Raw genomic sequence first — 21000 nt, 5'->3', positions numbered from 1 at the left:
TTCACACCTATAAGGGTGATTCAGAATCACAGGTTCACCCGTTACATGTCTCTGGAGTAGAGCAGGACGTTGGAGTAGACGCAGTGGACATGCAAACTCCAACGGAACATACTGCACCAGATAAACTTAATTCAATTGAAATTGTCAGATTAAAGCAGGACCGAGACTAACCTGCCCCACCAGAAGGGAGATAATAAAATCACACCGACTGCATGCATGGGGTTGTCATGAGCTTTAAGGGTGATTACAGTCTTCCTCGGCTGTCAGTACAGGATCATTTGAATTGATGGCGTCACTGGACAGATCATATTTTGGGTGATTAATGTCGGTCAAACACCTCCAACTGCCCGCTGACCGCCACCACGACATATCGTCACGTCTGACCTTGGAAGTCAGAACTCCAGGTGTTGTTTATTTTAGCATCAATGTCTTACTGACTTCTGGGTAATCTCAAAACAGTATCACACAGGTTCTTCTTATTCTTACTTAATTTTTCTTGCAAATATTCAAATAATGCAAAATTCACATTAAGAATTTTTATATTTCCTCCCATTTATTTGCTGTTTCCTATTGAATTTGTATGTAATCAAAATGTGTTTTGTGTTGTACATGAACATGACAGTGAGTTTACATCAAAGCTGACGTGGACAAGATGATCTCCATGACAACCGGCAGGAGAACACAAGCAACCACAAACCTAACATCGACTTGAGGCGCATTCTGATGCCAGCTGACCGACAACATACTGACCACAACCACAATCAGATGATGGGAGCACCAAATAGGAGTCACACCGTATAGATTTAGTTTTTACACGTGTGTCATGTCTTTGTGTTTTGTACACACACAAATACACGTGAACTGACTCTGGACACAAACAAATATTGGATTACACACCTATTACACAACAGCAGTCATTTAGAAACGAGGCTCAGTTGCGTCCCAGTTGAAGGTTCCTGGAATCACACACACACACACACACGCACGCACGCACGCACGCACACACACACACACACACACACACACACACACACACACACTTTCTCGTACTTTACACCCTCTCTCAGAATGTGGCATTTGCCACTTAGGGGCCACCATGAGGTTACATGCTTACACATGCGCGCACGCACGCACACACACACACACACACACACACACACACACACACACACACACACACACGTAATGTTGGAAGGAGGCTACAGTGTATTCTGGGAGGTGAGAGAAGTTTGAAGGGGACGAGAGGTACGGTGTTCAGAGAGGAACAAACAGCAGCAGACGGATTAAAGAGAATAAATCCTGTGATGTCATCAATAGAAATAATCAGGAAGAGCAAAAAACATGTCAACATGTTATTTTGGTATTGATGTGATGATGATTGTTGCCATGACTGACACAATGGCCAGTTCAGACTTGTTCACAAACAGGACTTCTCTGAAATACGACTGGCGTGTCTGCAGAGTTGCTGTGATTGATGCTCCTTGTGAGGTATCGTCACTAAGAACTAAATGATTCGTTTTTTTGCAGAAGTTCTAGTGGTATTTTGACACTAGAAAGGGTTAGGGTGAGGGTTAGTTCTAGTGGTATTTAAAGGTGTCACTGAGACACCTGTAAACCAGGTAACAAACCTTAATCTGGTCGCACTTGTTTCAACTGTACCTCTAGAAGAGGAGCTTTGTTTCAAAGCTGCACATGAAAACACGAGAGAAGAGCCCAACTCATATGAATTCAAATCAAAACATCGACTCGTCTTGCGTCTATAACACCAATTTGCTTTGCATTTCATTTCAGCTTCATAGTCAGCATCCAGAATCTGATTTTATCACAAATAAAAAGAAAAAGTGGCAGAATTGGTTCTCAAGTCGTTTAGTTTCACGGAAACATCCCTCATGAGTTAGATAATAATGCTCACAGACTTTACTCCAGCTTCCAAGGCTAATTTCTACAAGGTAATAATTTAGCGGAGGTGTTCCACAGGGAGAAGGCGTTAATTTTAATTTTCAGTCACTTTCCCTTTAATGTTTATGAAGAAGACTGTCAAAGTCACTGGACATGTGTGAAAGGTAAGTGTTGCTCTTATCTAACCGCCATGAGACCACACAGTCCATCTCTGAAAGCTGACTGTCATGCTTAGAAAGGCCGTGTGATTCCCATTAGTGCTGTGTCAGCCCTCCGCACCCTGTTGCTGCACTATACATAGATCCTGTCTCAGAAGTGTTAAGTCTTCTCACCGTCAAAAATAGATCCATCACTGCAGTTTCACACAGTCTCTGTGAAAATGTCATAAATCACATTCCAGCAATTTACATGCTTTCTACTGGACTTGGATTGAAGCTGTGATGGCATTACTTTGAGATACTGTGATGAGATCACAAGACTGAGAAAATATATCTGGGCTATAAAAGTTTTGTAACTGGTTTATGGAATAAAATCGATTCCATTCATTCAGCCTGGAATGCATTTATGAGATTTCTGTGAATGACGTCTGTCAATTTATATAATAAATAAATCATTCTGTTTTTTAAGCCTGGAAAATGACAGCATGATTTTCTCGGTTTGCTTGTTTCTGTTTCCTTTAGGAGGGTTTTTTTGTCTGATTGGTTTCACATATCTGTTCTTATCCTCTCATCTCAGTATATTCTGTACGGTTGTGTTGCAATTCAGAGGTCACGTCCTTCAAAGACAAAACCTTCTCATTTAATAGCATCCAGCAGAGCCATGCCTTCATCTAGGATCTACACACATATAAGACTGAAAGGTTTGACCTTGGAACCAACAGAACACAAGAGGGCTACTGATGAGAAACCTCATGTGACACAAAACACGTTGAAGGCTGGTATTTTCTCATAGGTTGTATCATAATGAAAACCTCGCAAGACGAGGTCTTCTTTGAGATGCGTTTATTATTTACATTTGTTGTTTGGGCTAATTGGACCCTGATAAATATTACAACTAGTATCATGTATCCATGTATGTCTGTATATCTATTTATCTGGTAAATTAAACATGATGCTCATATTACTCAAAATGTCATGTATTAACATTAGCTTGAAATGATCAGTGGTGGTTTTGTGTTACAGTAAAAACCATGTCTTATTATACAGTTCCTATTCCCCTATGCCTGCAGTAACCCACTCATTAGTATATAGCAACCAGCCATCCATCTCCTTGCTGAAATAACACAGTAAGACATGCATGCAGAATGTAGTGATGATAGAATCAATCACAAACCAGTGGAGCGACACCGAAACATAGGATGTATGTTTCACTGAGTGACTTCTCAAACTTACATGCAAATACATACACTTGTTTCCGCTTCTCTGAGATCACAGTTTTCCCTCCACACGTCTGTCAGCGTCAGACTTGGCCTCCATGGCCGTGATGAATAGCTGCGGTGAGATTTGGATGTAAACATTTACTTTCTGAGCCACATGATACGATCAGTGTAGCTAGTAGCTGCTGGCCGAATCATGCTATACCATCTGTGATTAAGGGAAGGAGGCTTTCTGCTCCGCTGAAGGCTATGATGGAGTTTATCTTGATTCATGATTGTTTAAGTTCCTGCTAAGATATACAGCAGGCCTCAGCTACTGCTGTCTGTCAAAAGTGGCAGTACTCAATGGATTAGCATAGTTTAAAGCTAATGTTTCATTGGTATAGTAAAAAATCAGCAATATTGGAAATGCAGTGTACAATGCACAATATTTCAAAATTCATTTTCTTTCATGATAATGCATAAGTGTGACTCATTTAAACACGAGATATCATTAAGTAATTAGATAAAATTTCACAAAATGACTATGTTAATAAGCAATTTTAACTTAATAAGTTCAACTGTTAAATAAAATAATGGAGGCAGAGAATGAATTACAAGTATGGGATTTTTTTAAAAAAAAAGTAAAACTGCGTGGAGAACTGAATTTTTTACTTTATGTTGGTGCACAAGTTCATCAACAGTCGGTACAATTTTAATATTTAAATATTTCCAGTGATGACACAACACTTAAACACACTTATGATAATTTTTGGCACATAAAAAGATGCAAAGTTATAATACTCACAAACTAAAAGTAAATGAAGTATAATAAAGGAATGATCTACCTAAGCTAACTGAACAAAAGTTGCAACACCGGATGATTTGAATTGTTTATATATTATCTACTTTTTTATATATATTTTTAAATTATGGGTTATTTGATTCTAAGTGGTCCAGAAGTGAGTCCCTGTGTTGTAATTCTGAATGAAAAATACTGAATGAAAATCAGCTGCTCCGGTAAATTTACTACAGCTTTGTGATCTGTGATTACAGAAAGTCCATTGAATGACTGAAACACAGGATTTACATCAGGGCTGGACTGGTGTTACTGCTGGTGGGCTGAAAACTCTGGGACCAAATCAGATCGATTTTAATTTAGAATATTTATTAATTCCAATGTCACCTGCCAAGAAGTGAGTACACTGGTCCATTTGCACTGACAGTCCTCTCCACAGTATTTCCTATTCCACTTTGCAGTAGTTGTTAGAAGCAGTACAGTAGGTAAGCAAATTTTATGGGAATGTAATGGTGATGCACCAAAAATGGTCACGTCCAAAAATTCTAAAAATTTGACAATCAGCTTCTAAAGTTAAACATATGTGGAAATGATGAAACCTGACTAGCTATTGGTTCAAAATCTTCAAGGTTCAGTTGTTAAAACTTTCTATGGATTCGGTTACAGACAGGTTGGATGGGGACCAAACGGGACAGATGTGAGGGTATCATTAGCTTCAGAAACTGTGAGGCGCCGTCATATGTCAGGCAAATGTGACGCATGCACATATATTGACTGTATGGACTGTCTCCTACATCTGCCACTGTCACACACAAACACACACACATACACACACACACTGAGCTTGTCTTGAGTAACACTTTGTTCACTAGGGACTGTTGAGCTAAATATATCAGTAGCTCTGCTGATTAAGGGTTAGGAAAGAATACAGTTGACCCTGACACTGATAGAGTGTCGACAAATTGCGAGAGACATTTGTGTGTGTGTGTTTGCGTGTCTGCATACCTGTAACCTATAACAAGTTCCTAACACACCAGATAGCTGTTTAAAAAAACAGAATTTTAGTTCCTTAAAAGTGAAACAAAATCATCTGAAATGAACACACTGGGGGAAATTGGAAAATCGGTTAGTCAAAAATCATTTAAAAATAATGTATCAGGCCTCTAACCCTGCCTTCACCCTGCTTTCTCAGCATTACTGAGTCCCTGCTCTGTTGACCTGCTGCAGCTTTAGAGGACTTTATTAGCATTTGCACCCAGACCCTAATTGATAGTTGATGGATGTCGCGATCGTAACTTGGTCTCAGACGGTCAGATGAACCCAGAGAACCACGCAGCAGCCTTATGATCTTCAGCTCACACATAGGCAGGACATACCACAGCATTGTGGCAAAAGCTAAGACGGGAGCGTCGATGCAGAGTTGGAGATAGACCGGGGTGAAGACAAAAGGGATGTGAAATCAATAAGGCAAGAGGAACAGCAATACAGGGTGTAACAGAAATGAAAAAAAAATGTTGAGGGCTTGTTCAGTCGTCAGAAAGGTTTGGAAGTATTTATATCTCAGTTTGTGGTTGTGTTCTCTCTTTCTATTCATACGCTATCTCTCTCTCTCTCTCTCTCTCTCTCTCTCTCTCTCTCTCTCTCTCTCTCTCTCTCTCTTTTCTCATAGTTTTCTATTTTTTTGGGTACACTAACCTGCAGAGGACCGCTGGCTGGCATGGTGGATCTCAACGATGTCAGGTCGATGTCTCGGCCCTGCTCGCCTCTCTCAGTCTTCCCAAGCCCCTGCATAATAAGACCAGTGATAAGGAAACAGCTAACACTTGAATGTTGCCCCCGCAATGGTGAAAATGCAAATGCAAGGATGGCAGTGGTCGTAATGAAAGAAAATGACCCTGAACGCCAGGCACCAAGCACCAGGAAAGGCCAGGGAGGACAGTGGAGGGGCAAACAAATGGCCCATTCAGCCGCTCCCTCCCTTTCTCACTCGTTTTTCACCCTTTCTGTCTCTCTACACTCATCTTGCACAAAACCTGGGTTTCAAAAATGCTGGAATATGAAATGATCCAAAAACCAAGCAAATATCACCCAATATTATCACCAAGTAGATAGTCCGGTCTCTATCTGTGACCCTGTTTGACCAACCGCTGAAAACACCAAGTTGCATCTATTTGTGCTTGTTTGCCCTAAAAAAACATTCTGCTGTATTTCAGCTGAGTGAACTGAGGTCAGGTCAGGTCTTCTCCTAGAAAAGCCGACGCTTTGCTGTTTGAGAGTTTAGTGCTCTCGAAGACACAGTCAGCGTCTAGGAGATGAGTGAGGAATCATCGGTAGCGTACCGAGGGATATCTCAACACTACCTGAGTGGCTTTGCACCAAACCAGGTGAGTAGGATGTGTATTACATGACTTGCAGAGGTGAATTACAAATTCTGTAAAAAAAAAATCTGTAAAACAGCTAATGTTAGCCAACTTAAGCTAACAGAAACAGATAAGCAATTCCCATTCAGTGCATCTGATTCATTAAGGGTGTTCATGTTAAAATGTAGATTACTAGATTACTAGATTACATGGTTCAACAGATTTCATCTTCCTCACATCACCTTCCTCAGCATGACAGGTCTGACTAACAGAACTCTGATAATCTAACACCACACGCACATACAACTTCAGAGAATATCCTGGGGGGGAGGCTGTTGTCAAAAGTGATTACACTGACTGCTGCAAGCTCATAATCCTCAAAAAAACGGGTCCCCCAATGGAAGGAATTTCATTAGTTTAAGTGTACCTGAGCAGAGCATTGCAAGCGCACCATCAAAGTAAACACAGACTCACATTTATACCACAGGGGGGAGGAAAATGTTTAGGTCAACATGTAACTTGGTGGATAACTTCATTTTCCAGTTGATTTTTAACAGTCTGGGACCATAAATAATGTCTTGTGCACCTTACAGCACTCTGTTGGAAAGGAGCACAAATGTAGGAGACAACTTTTCTTGTTTGTGTGTAGAGTTTGTGTAATGTATGTGTGTGTGTGTGTGTGTGTGTGTGTGTGTGTGTGTGCGTGCGTGCGTGCGTGTGTTGGCACTCATTTGGATTTCCGCTAAAGAGCCTAAGCTGTTGTCAATTTACTCCCCAATAATGGTTGCCCTTTCAGCTCGTAAAAAGCCAAAGCATCTGCCCTTCATTGTTTCTCATACATGCACATTTCGAAAGAAAACCCTTCAAACCTCTGGTAAAACTTTCTGAGAAGTTATTTTTGTTTGTGTGCATTTCCAGAATTACACTCCTGTCGTCTTTGGGGTGGGTGTCGGGTTTATATAACAACCATTCAGTGGCGCGTAATGGTCTGTTTGACTTGGATCACTGGGCTGTTTCAGCAACAGATCTCCAAATGAGGGGTTAAAAACAACCTCTCAAGCCTTTGTTTTCACTCTCTTTCTTTTTTCCTCGAGGTGTTCATAGAAACCAAAAGTTTACATGAGACGCCAGCTGTCCAGCCAAAAAACCTCCACAATCTCTGATTCCTAGAAAGTCTTATGGAGACGTCGATCACAGAACTGACTGCTCTTCATAGACAGATTGATTGAAGTGCAAATGAAATGAGCTACCTGTCAATGTTTTGAAGGTACACTCTGGTTCGCACATGTCTGAAAGCCCTCAGGCAATGAACAGGTTTGGGGTGAGGCCTGAAAAGAGGGAGTTCTCTGCCAGTCTGTGCACATGGTAGTTGAAACGGAGGGTGTAAACCTCTACCTATTATTGAGTTTAATCCTCAGGAAGACTTCTTTTGTAGGCTTTGGTAGCCCTCGGGGTTTTGCGCTGCGTCTGTTCTTGTGTAGCAGTTTTGCTTGACTGTCAACAAAGTTACAGGGAGGCGTTACGAACTGCTAATAAAACCTGCTCCACAAGTGTTTTTTTATGGCTTTATTTATCCAGCATGGGAAGAGCTGTCATTTCTCAATGTGAATCATTAATTGGCTTCCATGTGAGTAGATTTCCATCATAGTTTGCTCGAATTCATTTGAATCCATGATTCATTTGAGTCATGCTGTTTGTGCATGCATGGCTGCAGCAAGAGGATATTTCCCAGATGCAAATACGTATCCTTAATCAAACCAGAGTTGCTCGAATCATCATGTGTGTGTTTAAAATTTACTTCCACAACAGCTTCACACAAGACATGCTGGCGATTAAGTCTTAATGAAGTGGATTTACAAGCACATTTATACGAACTTTGGTGTGAAAGTGATGGCATTTTTCAAAACACTATTAATTGGCTTTTAATGTGAGTGCTGCAGGGTGCACATTTTCAACATTTCTTTGCAAATAATTAAGAAAATGTTTCAAATAATGTGCTTTTGGCAAGATTAATTTCCATCCATTCCTGTTTTCCACAACACTATACAGCTCATCTTGACTTGGGAGATCCCAAGTCACGCCACTAGCCAGATGAGCTTGAAGACCAGGAGGTCTCCCCCAACTTGGAGGATCCATTCGAAGCAGATGCCCAAACCACTTTCATTGGCCCATTTCAGTGCAAAGAAGCACTGAGGTCATTTTAAATGTGCTTTTGACTCCTTTGCTCCAGCAACTAATGCCAAACCCGGAGAGAGGAATCCACTGATTCCCTGACGCTCAGACCAACCACTTCACCCTTAGTGGGTGCTGAAGGTCATGAGCCAATGAAGCAAACAGAGCCACATCATCTGCAAAGTGAATTAACAAATCTGAGATCCTCCTCTATAACTAACCTTGATTGCACTATATGTTGGTCATTTCACAAAATCTCAGTCTAATATCTAATAACTGGCAGCAGGAGGTGCCAGTTCACCCCCTGGCCTGCTAAGGTGCCTTTGAGCAAAGCAAAATCCCCTTAGAATTTATTCATTGGATGCACCAAGATGGAGCTCCCTGCTGCTTTATCTCCCCATTATTTGCATGCCTATTGGCCCCTTGTGTGTGTGTGTGTGTGTGTGTGTGTGTGTGTGTGTGTGTGTGTGTGTGTGTGTGTGTGTGTGTGTGTGTGTGTGTGTGTGTGTGTGTGTGTGTGTGTGTGTGTGTGTGTGTGTGTGTGTGTGTGTGTGTGTGTGTGTGTGTGTGTGTGTGTGTGTGTGTGTGTTACGGGCTTGTGCCCACATACAGTATATACATGTGTGACTAACAACTAACATACTATAGTAGACAAATAATTATTAAATTATTAATAGTGTTGATTTCAGTCTTTTTTATTTCATTCAAATACTCAGAGTTGGAAGCTTTCCAGTGAGTAGCTAACACTGGTGTAATTTGTTAGCAAGCTTGAGCTTGGGCAGTGGTTCTTAACCTGGGTTTGATCGAACCCTACGGGTTCAGTGACTCGGTCTCAGGGGTTCGGCAGAGACGGGAGTCAAGACAAAACACCCGACACGATGTGTCGGGTCTTTTTGCCGAACATACACTAATCACAGTGTACGTTTGACACATTGTGTCAAATCGTGATTACATGCCCCCCTTAGCCATCACTGGCTGCAGGTGATCATGTGACGCTACATCAATTAGCCTACCTGTGCTACAGGGGACTTTGCGCGCTAAGTAACCAATCTATGCCTGTCATGATGGTACATCATCTGATTGCTTTTTTATTTTAATTCATAGTAACTATGTTAAGCAAAAAAAGAAAGTGGTCGGATAAATACGTGCAACGTGAATTTACATGTACTGTGTAACGGAACTTGATGGGAGTCAGCATTCTGCATGATTTGAAATGTCAAGTTGAGCAACTCTAGTCTTGCACTGGCAAAAAAAAAGCAACACTTCCTTAAGCTGCATGGAAAACAAATGAAATAGACTTTGCTGTGAAAATGACATAAGAGTAGCACTTGTCAAGGTGAAGCCACGCACATCTGAACTGGTCTCTCAATAACAACAGCAGAAGTCACACTGATTTGCTGGTAGGTCATTTCATGTGAGTTCATGCACTGTCTTGGTTTTGTTCTTTGAAACAGGTGACATTAATGCAAATTTCATTAAATACACCAGTAAAACATACACTTAAGTCTTAAATTTGAAAAAAACAACAACAATTTTTTTGACTAAAGAAGGGGTCGGTGAGAAAGCATATGAAACCGGCAGGGTTTGGCACCTCCAACAAGGTTAAGAACCACTGAGCTAGGGAAATAAAGTAGTCCTTGTTACTACAACCAGTAAAATGTCAGGTTACCTGATAGATATGCGAGGCATGCTTTTTTGTGTGTGTTTGAATGTTTTATCTACCACAGTGTTGTAAACTGCCTATAGGTTTATAGGTGATGGGGGTGGGGGGTGTTAATCATGCTCTGACATGTTAAGAATGACTGGAGACTTCACTTGGACCTTTTCTCTGGGACATCAGGTCAGCCACTTTGTGTAATGCCTGGTAAATACACAATCCGCTGCCTGTCTCTGTATTGTGTTATTGCTCTTTGTCTAGTTTATTTGGATGCACACTCTCTGTTTCACACACAGACACACACAAAGATAGGGCTTCAACCGTTGAGTACCAGGCTGTGCTGACCCGTCTGTATACATGCATGCACATGCAAACACATGCTGCCAGACAGTGCCAGTCTCTCATTCGGGCAAAGAAAGGACCTTTGTCCAGCATCGTATTGATGCAGACACAAAAACACACGCACAAACACCAACACTGGCTCAACAGGTAGTGTGTCACACTATCTGATAACAGTGCAAATATCAGATCAAACGTTTGTGTGCCTGCAGACACACTCCTGCAGATATGGGATCGCTCTTGTTTTCACATGCAAATACATCCGACTGAAGGAGCAGGGCATCCTGCTGAGAGTTCAACCATCAGCAAATATCAACAAACTAGTTTGCATCTGACAAAAGGAGGTGCCCATGTGCTTCTATGTGTTACACCTGCATGAGGAAACATAGAATATATTGGATTTAAACACCTGTCGGTAAAATAATGTTTTGAATGGCAGAATATGTATACTTTGTCTTTAATTTGCATTATAAACTGCATGAATAGTTTGACATTTGTATTTTTACATTTTAAAAACACACTGATATACCTCACATTACCACTTTCTTCTTTGGCTGCTTTACTTCGAGTGACTATGATTTCCTGATTGACAGATAACCGAAGTATCCAATACCTGCTGCTGATCGTAGCTGCTACTAGCCAGTTTGTTCACTTAGCTGTGCAGCACCGCAGACAGGTCAAAGTCATTTCTTCGCTAAGCTAAACTAATCATCTCCTTTCTACATAAACAAAAAACCAAAAAATTTATACATTATTGCTAATTTTTACAATATACATATAGACACTATGCAGTGTGCATACATTCATCACCGTTATTGCACTCACGGCCAGACAACCACGTTTTCAAATGAAAAAGCACTTATCTGCTTCTGACATCTTGAAAAACAGGGTTGTTATGAGGTAAAGTGGGTCAAAAATTCATGACAATTTAAGTGCGTTCTGCCCTGCAGCCCCCGTTAAACCCTTTTATAGAAGGAGCAATGTAGCTGTACCTCTTTATCAAAAATTGGATGTTTCCAAAGATGCTGTGAATAAACATTCATTGATGCAGTCACTGCAGGAGGGCTTTGAGTAAAAATAACATACCCAGGAGGAGGAGGAGGCCTAGTATTCATAAATGCACACAGATGTGCACATACAATGCACATAGAGTATTCCTTACCACTGAAAAAGGTTTTTGTTGTTGGCCTAAATTTATTCCAATTTCAGCATCAAATGAAAATTTACCATTTTTTTCTAAACAAGAGCATGTGTTTGGAAAACACATGCGCACGCACACACACACACACACACACACACACACACACACACACGCACACACACACACACACACACACATACACATTCACGCGGAATGTTTTTGTGGCTTTAAACTCATTATTTCAGAGGAAACGTTTGATTTTTTTCTCTCTGTGAAACAGGAAATTGGATTTTAAAGCATATCTCAGATACTCATTAAATTATGGTATGGTAATATCCTCCACCTGTCAAATGTCCCTCTGCACTCCAGTTTTGTCTTGCAGGAGAATTGCATGTCTGGTTAAGCCTCTCTCTTGACCCTGCTCTCTTTCATTTTCAAATTTTGCACAGCAACATGATTTTGGTTCCACATGTTTGCTGTAAGCTGTCGCTTTAGCATGAAAAAGGAGAACCGCAGCTGACATAAGTGTGTAACCTTTAACCAATTTACTGCATTTTAAGCTCTTTTGTGCAAAATATATACTGCACATGCAGTTGGTTCCAGACAGGTACACACTTGCTGATAATTCTCACGTTCCCAGTTATCTTGTGGAATTTTGGGAGAGAAATTCCCAAAATTGTTGGAATGACATCTCTCAAACATGAATGTTTTTACAAATACTTAGTAATAACATGATTTGATACAATTTTTTGCATAATTACCAACTTCTCCCATGCTATTTCACCACTATCTCCTCTTTCATACTTGCTTCTCAGGCTGTCCCATCTTATATAATTACGGCTTCAAACCAACACAGCAGTTCCTATTTAACTTATTCCTCAGCCCACAGGGAGACAAAACCTCATTTATGTTAATTACCTCCAAGTTGGACTGTTACAAGGGGGAGTAAAAACCTGTGTAGATACATTTCGTCAGGCCTGAGTAGAATAATATGTTTCCAATCGGTCTGCTGGGAGATATTACTAACCACAGAGGTACAGAAAGAAGGAATGGATGGAAAATGAAAGTTTATAGGGAAATCAGGTGAAGTCTGTCAAATTATACATTAACTTAGACTGACTGGACTCTTTAGTGACCCTGTCTGGTAGAAAAATGTACTGCAGATTGATTTTGAACCGATTTCCATTCTGTTATGTAAAATTTTAGCAAATGTCCTGATTGGATAAAGTTAAATTCCTTTAAAATATTTCAAATGAGCTTTGACAACAGCTGAAAGCATAATTCTGTAGAATAGGAACAGCCGTGCATCATGTACTATATGTATTTTCTACACATTAAAACACAGTTCAAATCACCACCAACAGGATGTGTTCGTACAGAAATTGTGGCATTTCACTGCCTCCAGACTACAGACAATAAAATAAAAGGAAAGGAAGTTATTTGTGCTTCTCAGCTATTTAGCAGCATAAGCAATGTAAAGTATGTCGAGCTTCTTAAAGTAAAGACATGCTGTTCTCTGCAAGCTCCATTAAAAGTATGGTAATCATTTCCAGAAGAATAGATCATGCAACGAACTGGAGAACGATGTATGTATTTCTACAGGTTTGTATGCATACTCTCACTCCAAAGCAAAGAACTGCAGCAGAATTGCAGAGAAGGAAGTGACAGGTTCAGTGTCGCAACCAGTGATCTTTTAAAATACTGCCTCTGATGTACAGTGACACCCGCTTGCATGCTGACTTGCTGGAACACCAGTCCTAATTCAGAGTGGAGTGAAGTTGCTACATGCAGTACAGAAGAAATGAGAAGAGAGTTCTCACCCTATACCTCAGCTTCTGTTGAATTGCCCTTGAGCAACCAGTTGCTTCACTTATTGAAAGCAGTTGTGTGTGTCTGTACATGTGTGCAAAGCAGACTGATAGGTGAAATTAGCAAGGGGTAGGAAGGTTGTATTCAGTCAAAATGACCTTTTAATATTTTATTAAATAGTAATGATGGGAAGTAGTAAAGAAATATTTATTGGAAGTTAGATTTTGTGCATGAAATTAAGGTATTTTGATTTTCTTTGTGTCACATTGCAGAAAAAGTCTTAGAGGACACTGAATTATCTTAAAGAAAAGTGCAATTTTTAATGTGGTTATATTGCCTAATAATTCTTAATCAGTTTAATGAGTGTAAAAAAACGACAGAGGTAGAATACTACAGAGAAAGACTGAAATATGCCAGCACACCTCTGTGTTCATTTTTGTGGAGAAAGAGCAGTGCTGAGGTCTTTTGGCTTACCTGAGCTGAGTTTCAACAGGTTTTTCAGCCTGTTGTTGGGGAGGAGACATTTTCACCATTGTTTCACATAGTGGGGTCAAGCATGGTCACACTCTATCCTTGGGGGGACAGCAAAGAAATAATTTTGTTTTCCGTGCAATGACATATTTTTCACACCAAGACACAGAAATGCCAGCCACATTTAGTAAAAATTGGAAAAAAACCAGAAGGGCTGAAAAATGTGATCTCTGGAAATACAAGTTGTCATGAAGAGACATGATTGCTTTTTCCACGGAGCATCAAAACTCACCCATCCAGAAAGAGTGATGACAGCTGAAGGGCTGGAGAGGAATTAGTATAAATGTAACGTATGCTTGTTAATGGAGCCTAGAATTGTCTTCTGCCTTTGCACTTTTCCTCTCTACATGCTCTCAGTTACTTCACAGGTTGTTTGCACAACCACGAACACACTTGTACTACAATTATCTATCATAATAAATACAATCCATTCATAAAATCATCATCTGAATAAAAGGTGAAGTGAACAATCGAAGAAGTAAAGAAGACGGAGAGAAAAATGTCACTCCGTAAATGATAAAACTATTTTTTTGACAAATTTGTCATAATGTTTACTGGAAATAAATATCTACTGGAAATAAATTTGAAAATAAAATATTCTTGAACTCCAAAGACAATAATATGTTCTAATGTATTTTTGTCAATGAGTCAAGGAAAAAAGTGCAGAGCTAAGAGAAAAAAACAGTGTAATATTTCTTGTAGTTAGAAATAAGTAGAAGAAGAAAACAGAACACACAGGAAGCGTTGACAAATTTCCAAGTCACGAATTAAAGTCAACGTTGCAACATTTCAGCCACCAAAATGAACCTGTGAATGAATCCAATTCTGAGAGATGATGATTTAAAGTTTCACCCCATTTTGTATCTACCCCAGAATTTTATGGATACTTTCCTGGCCTATGCTCCATCCTTCTAACAAGTTTCATGAACATCAAAACACTAGTTTTCATTATCCTGCCAACAAATAGATGAACTGCTATCATTAGCCCTTTAGCATATGCTGTGAGCGTGCTATAGATGTTACTTGTCGTTCTTCTCATGTCAAGCCTAGAGTAAGAGAAACACAGTGTTAACACCTTGTGGAATAAGTGAAATATGGAACATCTTACAGCTGTTAAGGGTGTCTTTTCACTTCACTGAAGCCTCTTGCTTCACAGCTTCTTCTAAAACAGTTACCCTCAGGCGTAACAGCAGGTCCACTTCCATTCTACTGCCCCTTCTACGATGGTTGATGCAAACTGGGTTGGCCAATCCTCCACGTCAACTCAAGTACAGGTCTGGGCTGAGAGGAAGTCAGAGGAAGAGGATAAATCAGTCATCCTGATGGCAGATTTACGGCGCACTGAAAGAAAAGAGAATGCCTACATACCAGTGATAACAATCACACAGAAGCTATACCCTGCAGGATTTTGACTTAACCCACATTTTCTTTCCCAATAATCCTTCAATCAAAACAACGTAATGCTTAGATACTCATGATAAATCATAGATGGATGATATTTATGGAGAATTCAATGACAAAAGACAAAACATTTTGGATGCAATTCACAGCAGAACAACTGCTGGTAGTCACAAACACACTCTGGACATTATAGGCATTCACTAGCTTTTTTGTGTATTTTCTAAAAGTGTGTTAAGTCCTGACTTGCTCTGAAGTTGATGTGGCAACCCTGCATATAGTTTCAACGCCTTAAGCAACGTGCAGGATAAACATGTGCAGCATGCGTGTACACAGGCAAACAAGCACTCCACCACAAATGCACACACACACACACACACACACACACACACACACACACACACACATACACACACACACACACACACACACACACACACACACACACACACACATACACAGAGGTAAGGAATCAGGAAGCAAACTGAGTGAAATTGTCTGTATGGAAGCACCAGAGGCAAATACCAACCCTTGATAACAACACGATTCAAACGTCCATGAACCCCGGCGGTGCACCTGCCTTAAAGATATGCAGATGTCAAAACATCTAGAGTAAACGTCCACAATTTCTGGAGTGTTTGCCGATTGCGCGGCAGCAATACTGGATAGCTTATCTCGCTATTAAGAGCTGAGGCTCAGATAACAGCAACAATTGATAAGGCAGTAATGTATACATTAGTCAATAAGGCTTAAAGATCGTAGACCAGTGAAGGAGAGAAATCTTGTATTTAAATGGAATTTGGGAGTATTTTTCCCAATAAAATCTATTTAACATTTGGGGAAAAAACAAGACTGCAAATGACATTTGGTGATTGCAGGTCTCTTTCTGTTAACTTGCCTTTAGTTAAAGCTACAAAAGTGCAAAAATATTATGGGATTTCTATAATCAGGATAACACAAGATAGTCCATCCATCCATCCACCCTCCCTGAGAGGCGATTTCAATTCAGATGATTCATTAAATCCCTCCAGCGAATTCAGGTTCTACAACAGGTTTCCCCCAGTTTGATTGTGTCTGGAACACTCCAAAATTTCTTTGAGGCCTCCTAATCAAATTGTCATATTACCTCATCTGACTCTTTCTGATGCAAAGAAGCCAGAAACTGTGAGCTCTGACTCTGACTGATCAGATATCCCTTCTGAACCGGTCTCTAAGGCTGAGCCAAGCTCCCCCATGAAAGAAGCCCATGTCAGATGCCTCTATGCAATGTCTCATTGTTTCACAGAGGTTATGGCTACTGCACAGCGTTGGAATGTAGATCGACTCAAGGAAGGTGTCGCCTTCTAGTTCAGCTCTGTCTTCACCATGATGGCCTCTCAATGTGTCCATTACGGCTGATGACACGCCAAACTGTCCACTGTCCACCCCACTTAACACTCCAAGATACTTAAAGTCCGAGCCTGAGGCAGCGAAAATCCCCAACAACTTGAAAGGACCAGTCGACCAATTTCAACCAGAGAACCATGACCTCACATTCAGAGGTGATGTTTCTCATACCATCCACTTCACACTTGGCTGCAAACCACTGTCGAGGCCAAGAGAACCACATCATCTGCAAACAGCAGACACGCAATCCTGAATGTTCCGAACTGAACGTTCTCCGCACCTCGAATGTGCCAAGAGATCCCGTAACTGTGTATGGAGAAATCATATCGCATGGTTTTTGGAAAAAATGTTGAAATCCAGCACTAAATCAAATGTCAGGGTCTCTTTTTCATAATGACCTACACATATGAACGAGATTTTAAAAAAAATATAGAGATTTGTCACGAATAAATAACTGGTATGATGGCACACATGAATAAGAAAGTACAAAGAGAGAAAGAGTGCGAGAGAGAAGGGGAGAGAGAGGGTGGCGTGAGAGTGTCTGTATAGGAGGGCATACATGTCAGCAAACATCAGTCATCATTGATGAACAGTTGTCATGAAAGACATCTACAAGGTTTTCAATATTTGAAACAAGAACTAGGTGTACTTATTATGTATGTATTATGTAGAGTTCATGATACTGTTGCCTCTGGCTATAAGTGTCAAGATCACCGTAATAAAAAAAGCACTTCCTTTGTCATGTAGATATAAAAATGTGCCAGCAAAGCAACTTAATGTTACCGTACTACAGTATAGATTTTTTAAGAATGATGTTTGACTGCTAGTCAGACATATATTAGCGATTATTGCACAATTAATAAATTTAGAAAGAACACTTAATTTGTTTGGACTACTTAAAATACCTGATAATAACAATTAATGTAATTGCAGGAACTTTGACGGAATTCTGATTTGTCATTTAAAAAAAAGGCACCACTATTTAGTTTGCATTAAAAGGAAAAAAATATCACACAAATTATACCCTAACTTTTGTAAGATATTTCCCTGAAAGCTTTGCAGCACATTACAAACCAGAAAACTTTAAAACTTCCTCTTCGCAAATGAATCTCTCAGATCAGACAAATCACACAGTTCTTTCAAAATAAGAAATATCACTTGAGGGAGTAAACTGGATTGAAGCTTTACAGCGATGTCACAAATACTTGTCCATCCCAGAAAAAATACCTTACAAAAATGTACAGTCTTTGCTGAGTTTAGTCGAGGAAGGTTTTTTAAAGTTCGTGTTATGCGCAGAATTCTTACGTTTATTTTATTTTGAAGGAGCCCTCCATTTCCTGTATCACTCCGGTTAACGATGGCGGACTTGATGCGGCACGTCTGCGTGAAAGCCTTGCGGGTCGCCTTGTCGAGTCATCGCCAGAGAAGAGCAGAGAGCCGACTGATCCGCTGTCCGGTGCTTGAAAACCGGGAATAACAGTGACTCGCGGTGGATTAATTGCTGCACATCAGCCGAGAGGAGCGGCGGGAGCGGCGCTGGATGTTGATCCGGATGAGGATATAGCATCCTGGGGTGAGACTCGTGCCTGTTGGTGCGCTTCAATACCCGCACGCAGACATCACCCAGACAGAAGTAGCGGAGCTGCCGCGCGGCCAGCGAGCGAACTTGTCTCCTCTACCCGGTGGGAGGTGTCAGTCTGTCGGCTGGAGGCTCGCTGCACGTACCGCTCACCGGACTATTTAACGGGGACTATTTTAGTAAATACCAGGGTTTCAGCAACCAACTGTGGCTTAAAATGACGCACTAAACTGACATTATTCCCGCCGCAAAGGAGGCAGAAGCTCTTGAATCAAGTTTTTATCAGAACATTTGTCCTTTGGTGACACCACAGCCCACACTGATGTGAGAGGTAACGGTACCTTTTGTTGCTTTAATGCGGTGTTTCATCCGAATCGTGACCCGGTCCGGTGTCTCGCTTCTGCCTGTAGGTAAAGTTTGCTGCATTGCCTCGTTTTATTTATTTATTTATTTATTTGTTCAACAGCGAGCAGTGAAACCACAGGCAGCACGGTTTGCTCCTCACAAAACTGCTCAAGACATGAATAAATAAATAAATAACATTTTAATATTCAGGCAATATTAGTAATTTTACTTAAGTTAACGTATCCTTTAAGTTAGCCAAGCTATCGACGCGCGTGCCTGTTTTCTGCTTGAGTTTTGCGATCAATTAAAAAAAAAAAAAATCAAGTCAATTTTTTAAATTAATACAAAACCTTTATTGAACTTGGATTTACTTTTTTTTTTCTTCATGTCTTGCTTTGTTATTGCTTCATTTTTCAATTTTGCCCATTTTTTAATTTTAAATATATTAATAATTCTTAGGGATTCAGAGCTGGGCAAAGCCTTCATTGAACCCCAAACAATATTAGATGGTGATCCATCCACCACCACCACCACCACCACCGTTGTAGTCGTAATCAAATAATTCTTCATTTTTATTGCAACTTGTAAATGAAAAGGGTAATTTGTGATCTCCTTACCTATAAAAGTGTTAGCTTTAAATTGTTTACCTGTCATTGTTCTCATACTTCCATCCATATTTGGCACTGATTAGTTCACAAGAGGGCAGTAACTGGTCATAAGAGTCAACATCAACAACAATTGCTAGGCGGTTGCATTACTGTACTTAGTAAATGGCAAAACACAGGGTTTTGGATGGAAACTTTTTTTTTTTGGTGGCTGCATGGTCCATAAGTAATTGTCATATGTATCGAGCTAAAGCTGCGCTAATAAAATTTTGCTCAATTTTTGCATGAACTGAACATCTGTTCATAGGACCAATTATAAGTCCTTTGTTTTAGTAATAATATTAGTAGCGATGGTTGTAATTTCTTTTACAGAGTTGTCAACTTTGGCCATGCTTGAATATTTATATGTAAATTAGATTTAGCAAGCACCGTTTGCCACAAAATGGTAATGCAATAGCTAATACTTTTTAAAGACTTAAAAGTAAGGCTAAAATCCAAGTGAGTTTTTAATTTAGTTTAGGATTTGAACAGAAAACTAAGAGACTAAGTTTGATTAAAATCTGCCTGATGCATTTATTTTTTATAATAAATACTTTTCTATCACACAAAAAAGCAGTTTTTTATTTGAATTTAAAGGCGTCCAAGTTTACATTATAACACCAATTTGTCAAAATAAATTACTTTTTATTTTCTGTTTTCTGGCTGCTGTAACAACTTCCCCTCTCTGTTGTGGAATCACTTAACCATCCTCTCATGACTCAAGCCTTGAATAAGCTGCATGTCATTCTCGCAAAAACAAAAAGACAGATGTTTTCACCATAAGCTTTAATTAATTTCACCACTGCATCTCTATGAGATCATTTAAGGTTAGTACTGTGCCAAATTCTAAACAGTGTGATTTATCCATATGTGAGATGGTCTGGTCTCATTCAAATGGCTACTACTGTTGTTGGTTCATGTAGAGTCCTTGCCCTGGAATCTGAGAAATCTGGTTAGGCATCTCTTAAACCTCTGGGGCAGTTAGTTGCTCTCATATGCAAAGTAGCTCCATAATCACCACATGTCATTATTCAAATATTTGATCTACAAATAAAGTTGCACATGATACTTTTTGAAAAAATGTAAATAAATTAAGAAGACTGCTAGCTAGGCTGGAGGCATATGTCTACTGTGGCCTCCTCAGTGCTATTCATATACTGACTTCCTATAGTTGACGATATACCACAACTGCTGGGCTTGAAGTAATCAGTGGTGCGGCCTTTGGCCGCTGCTGACTTTCAGGAACACTTAAAGCGGAATTTAAAAGCATCATTTGAGCATTCTTCATGTTGTCACAGAGAAGATTTGGCATTCTTCCAGGCTGTACAGCCTGCTTTGCCGTGAAGCAGTTATACATCATCTGGGTTCATAAATGTAGAATGGTTTGAGCAGTTTTTTTCCACTGCCACCCTTATAGTAAGTTCAAAATCACTAAATCAGTTCAAATTCTAGACACTTATTCATCTTGTTCCTTCAGGAAAATCACATTATTGGAGGGAAACTCACTTGTTGCAGCAGCTCAGGAGGTGCAATCAGAGAAAACCGCTCAAGCGATTAATAGAAATGTGACGAGATCAAAATAAAGAC

General features: G+C 40.0%; 2 protein-coding genes across 20 annotated transcripts in view; one reads left to right on the top strand and one right to left on the bottom strand.

Moving 5' to 3' along the window:
* Positions 1-18256, bottom strand: part of LOC137589054 (ninjurin-2-like) — a 35717-nt gene extending 17461 nt beyond the window's left edge. For 3 of the 6 annotated variants that reach the window (XM_068306482.1, XM_068306481.1, XM_068306479.1), the window contains exons 1-4: positions 18151-18256; positions 15170-15342; positions 14005-14102; positions 5748-5837 (exon numbers count right to left, since the gene is read on the bottom strand). In XM_068306482.1, the coding sequence (XP_068162583.1) occupies positions 5748-5771 (24 nt within the window). In that variant the 5' untranslated portion in view covers positions 5772-5837; positions 14005-14102; positions 15170-15342; positions 18151-18256. Of the gene's footprint in view, positions 1-5747; positions 5838-14004; positions 14103-14293; positions 14430-15169; positions 15343-18150 lie in introns of those variants that run through there. The other 3 variants (XM_068306483.1, XM_068306480.1, XM_068306484.1) reach the window with 3 other exon arrangements.
* LOC137589050 (serine/threonine-protein kinase WNK1-like) overlaps positions 18254-21000 on the top strand; it is a 64903-nt gene continuing 62156 nt past the window's right edge. For 12 of the 14 annotated variants that reach the window (XM_068306466.1, XM_068306457.1, XM_068306464.1 and 9 more), the window contains exon 1: positions 18255-18755. The gene's annotated coding sequence lies outside the window, so the exon portion shown is untranslated. Of the gene's footprint in view, positions 18756-21000 lie in introns of all 14 variants that reach the window. The other 2 variants (XM_068306460.1, XM_068306456.1) reach the window with 2 other exon arrangements.

The sequence above is a fragment of the Antennarius striatus genome, chromosome 22 (assembly GCF_040054535.1).
Source record: "Antennarius striatus isolate MH-2024 chromosome 22, ASM4005453v1, whole genome shotgun sequence".
NCBI classification, from domain to species: domain Eukaryota; kingdom Metazoa; phylum Chordata; class Actinopteri; order Lophiiformes; family Antennariidae; genus Antennarius; species Antennarius striatus.
The sequence above is the reverse complement of the archived record's forward strand: the minus strand, read 5'-3'. Positions and strand labels throughout refer to the sequence as shown.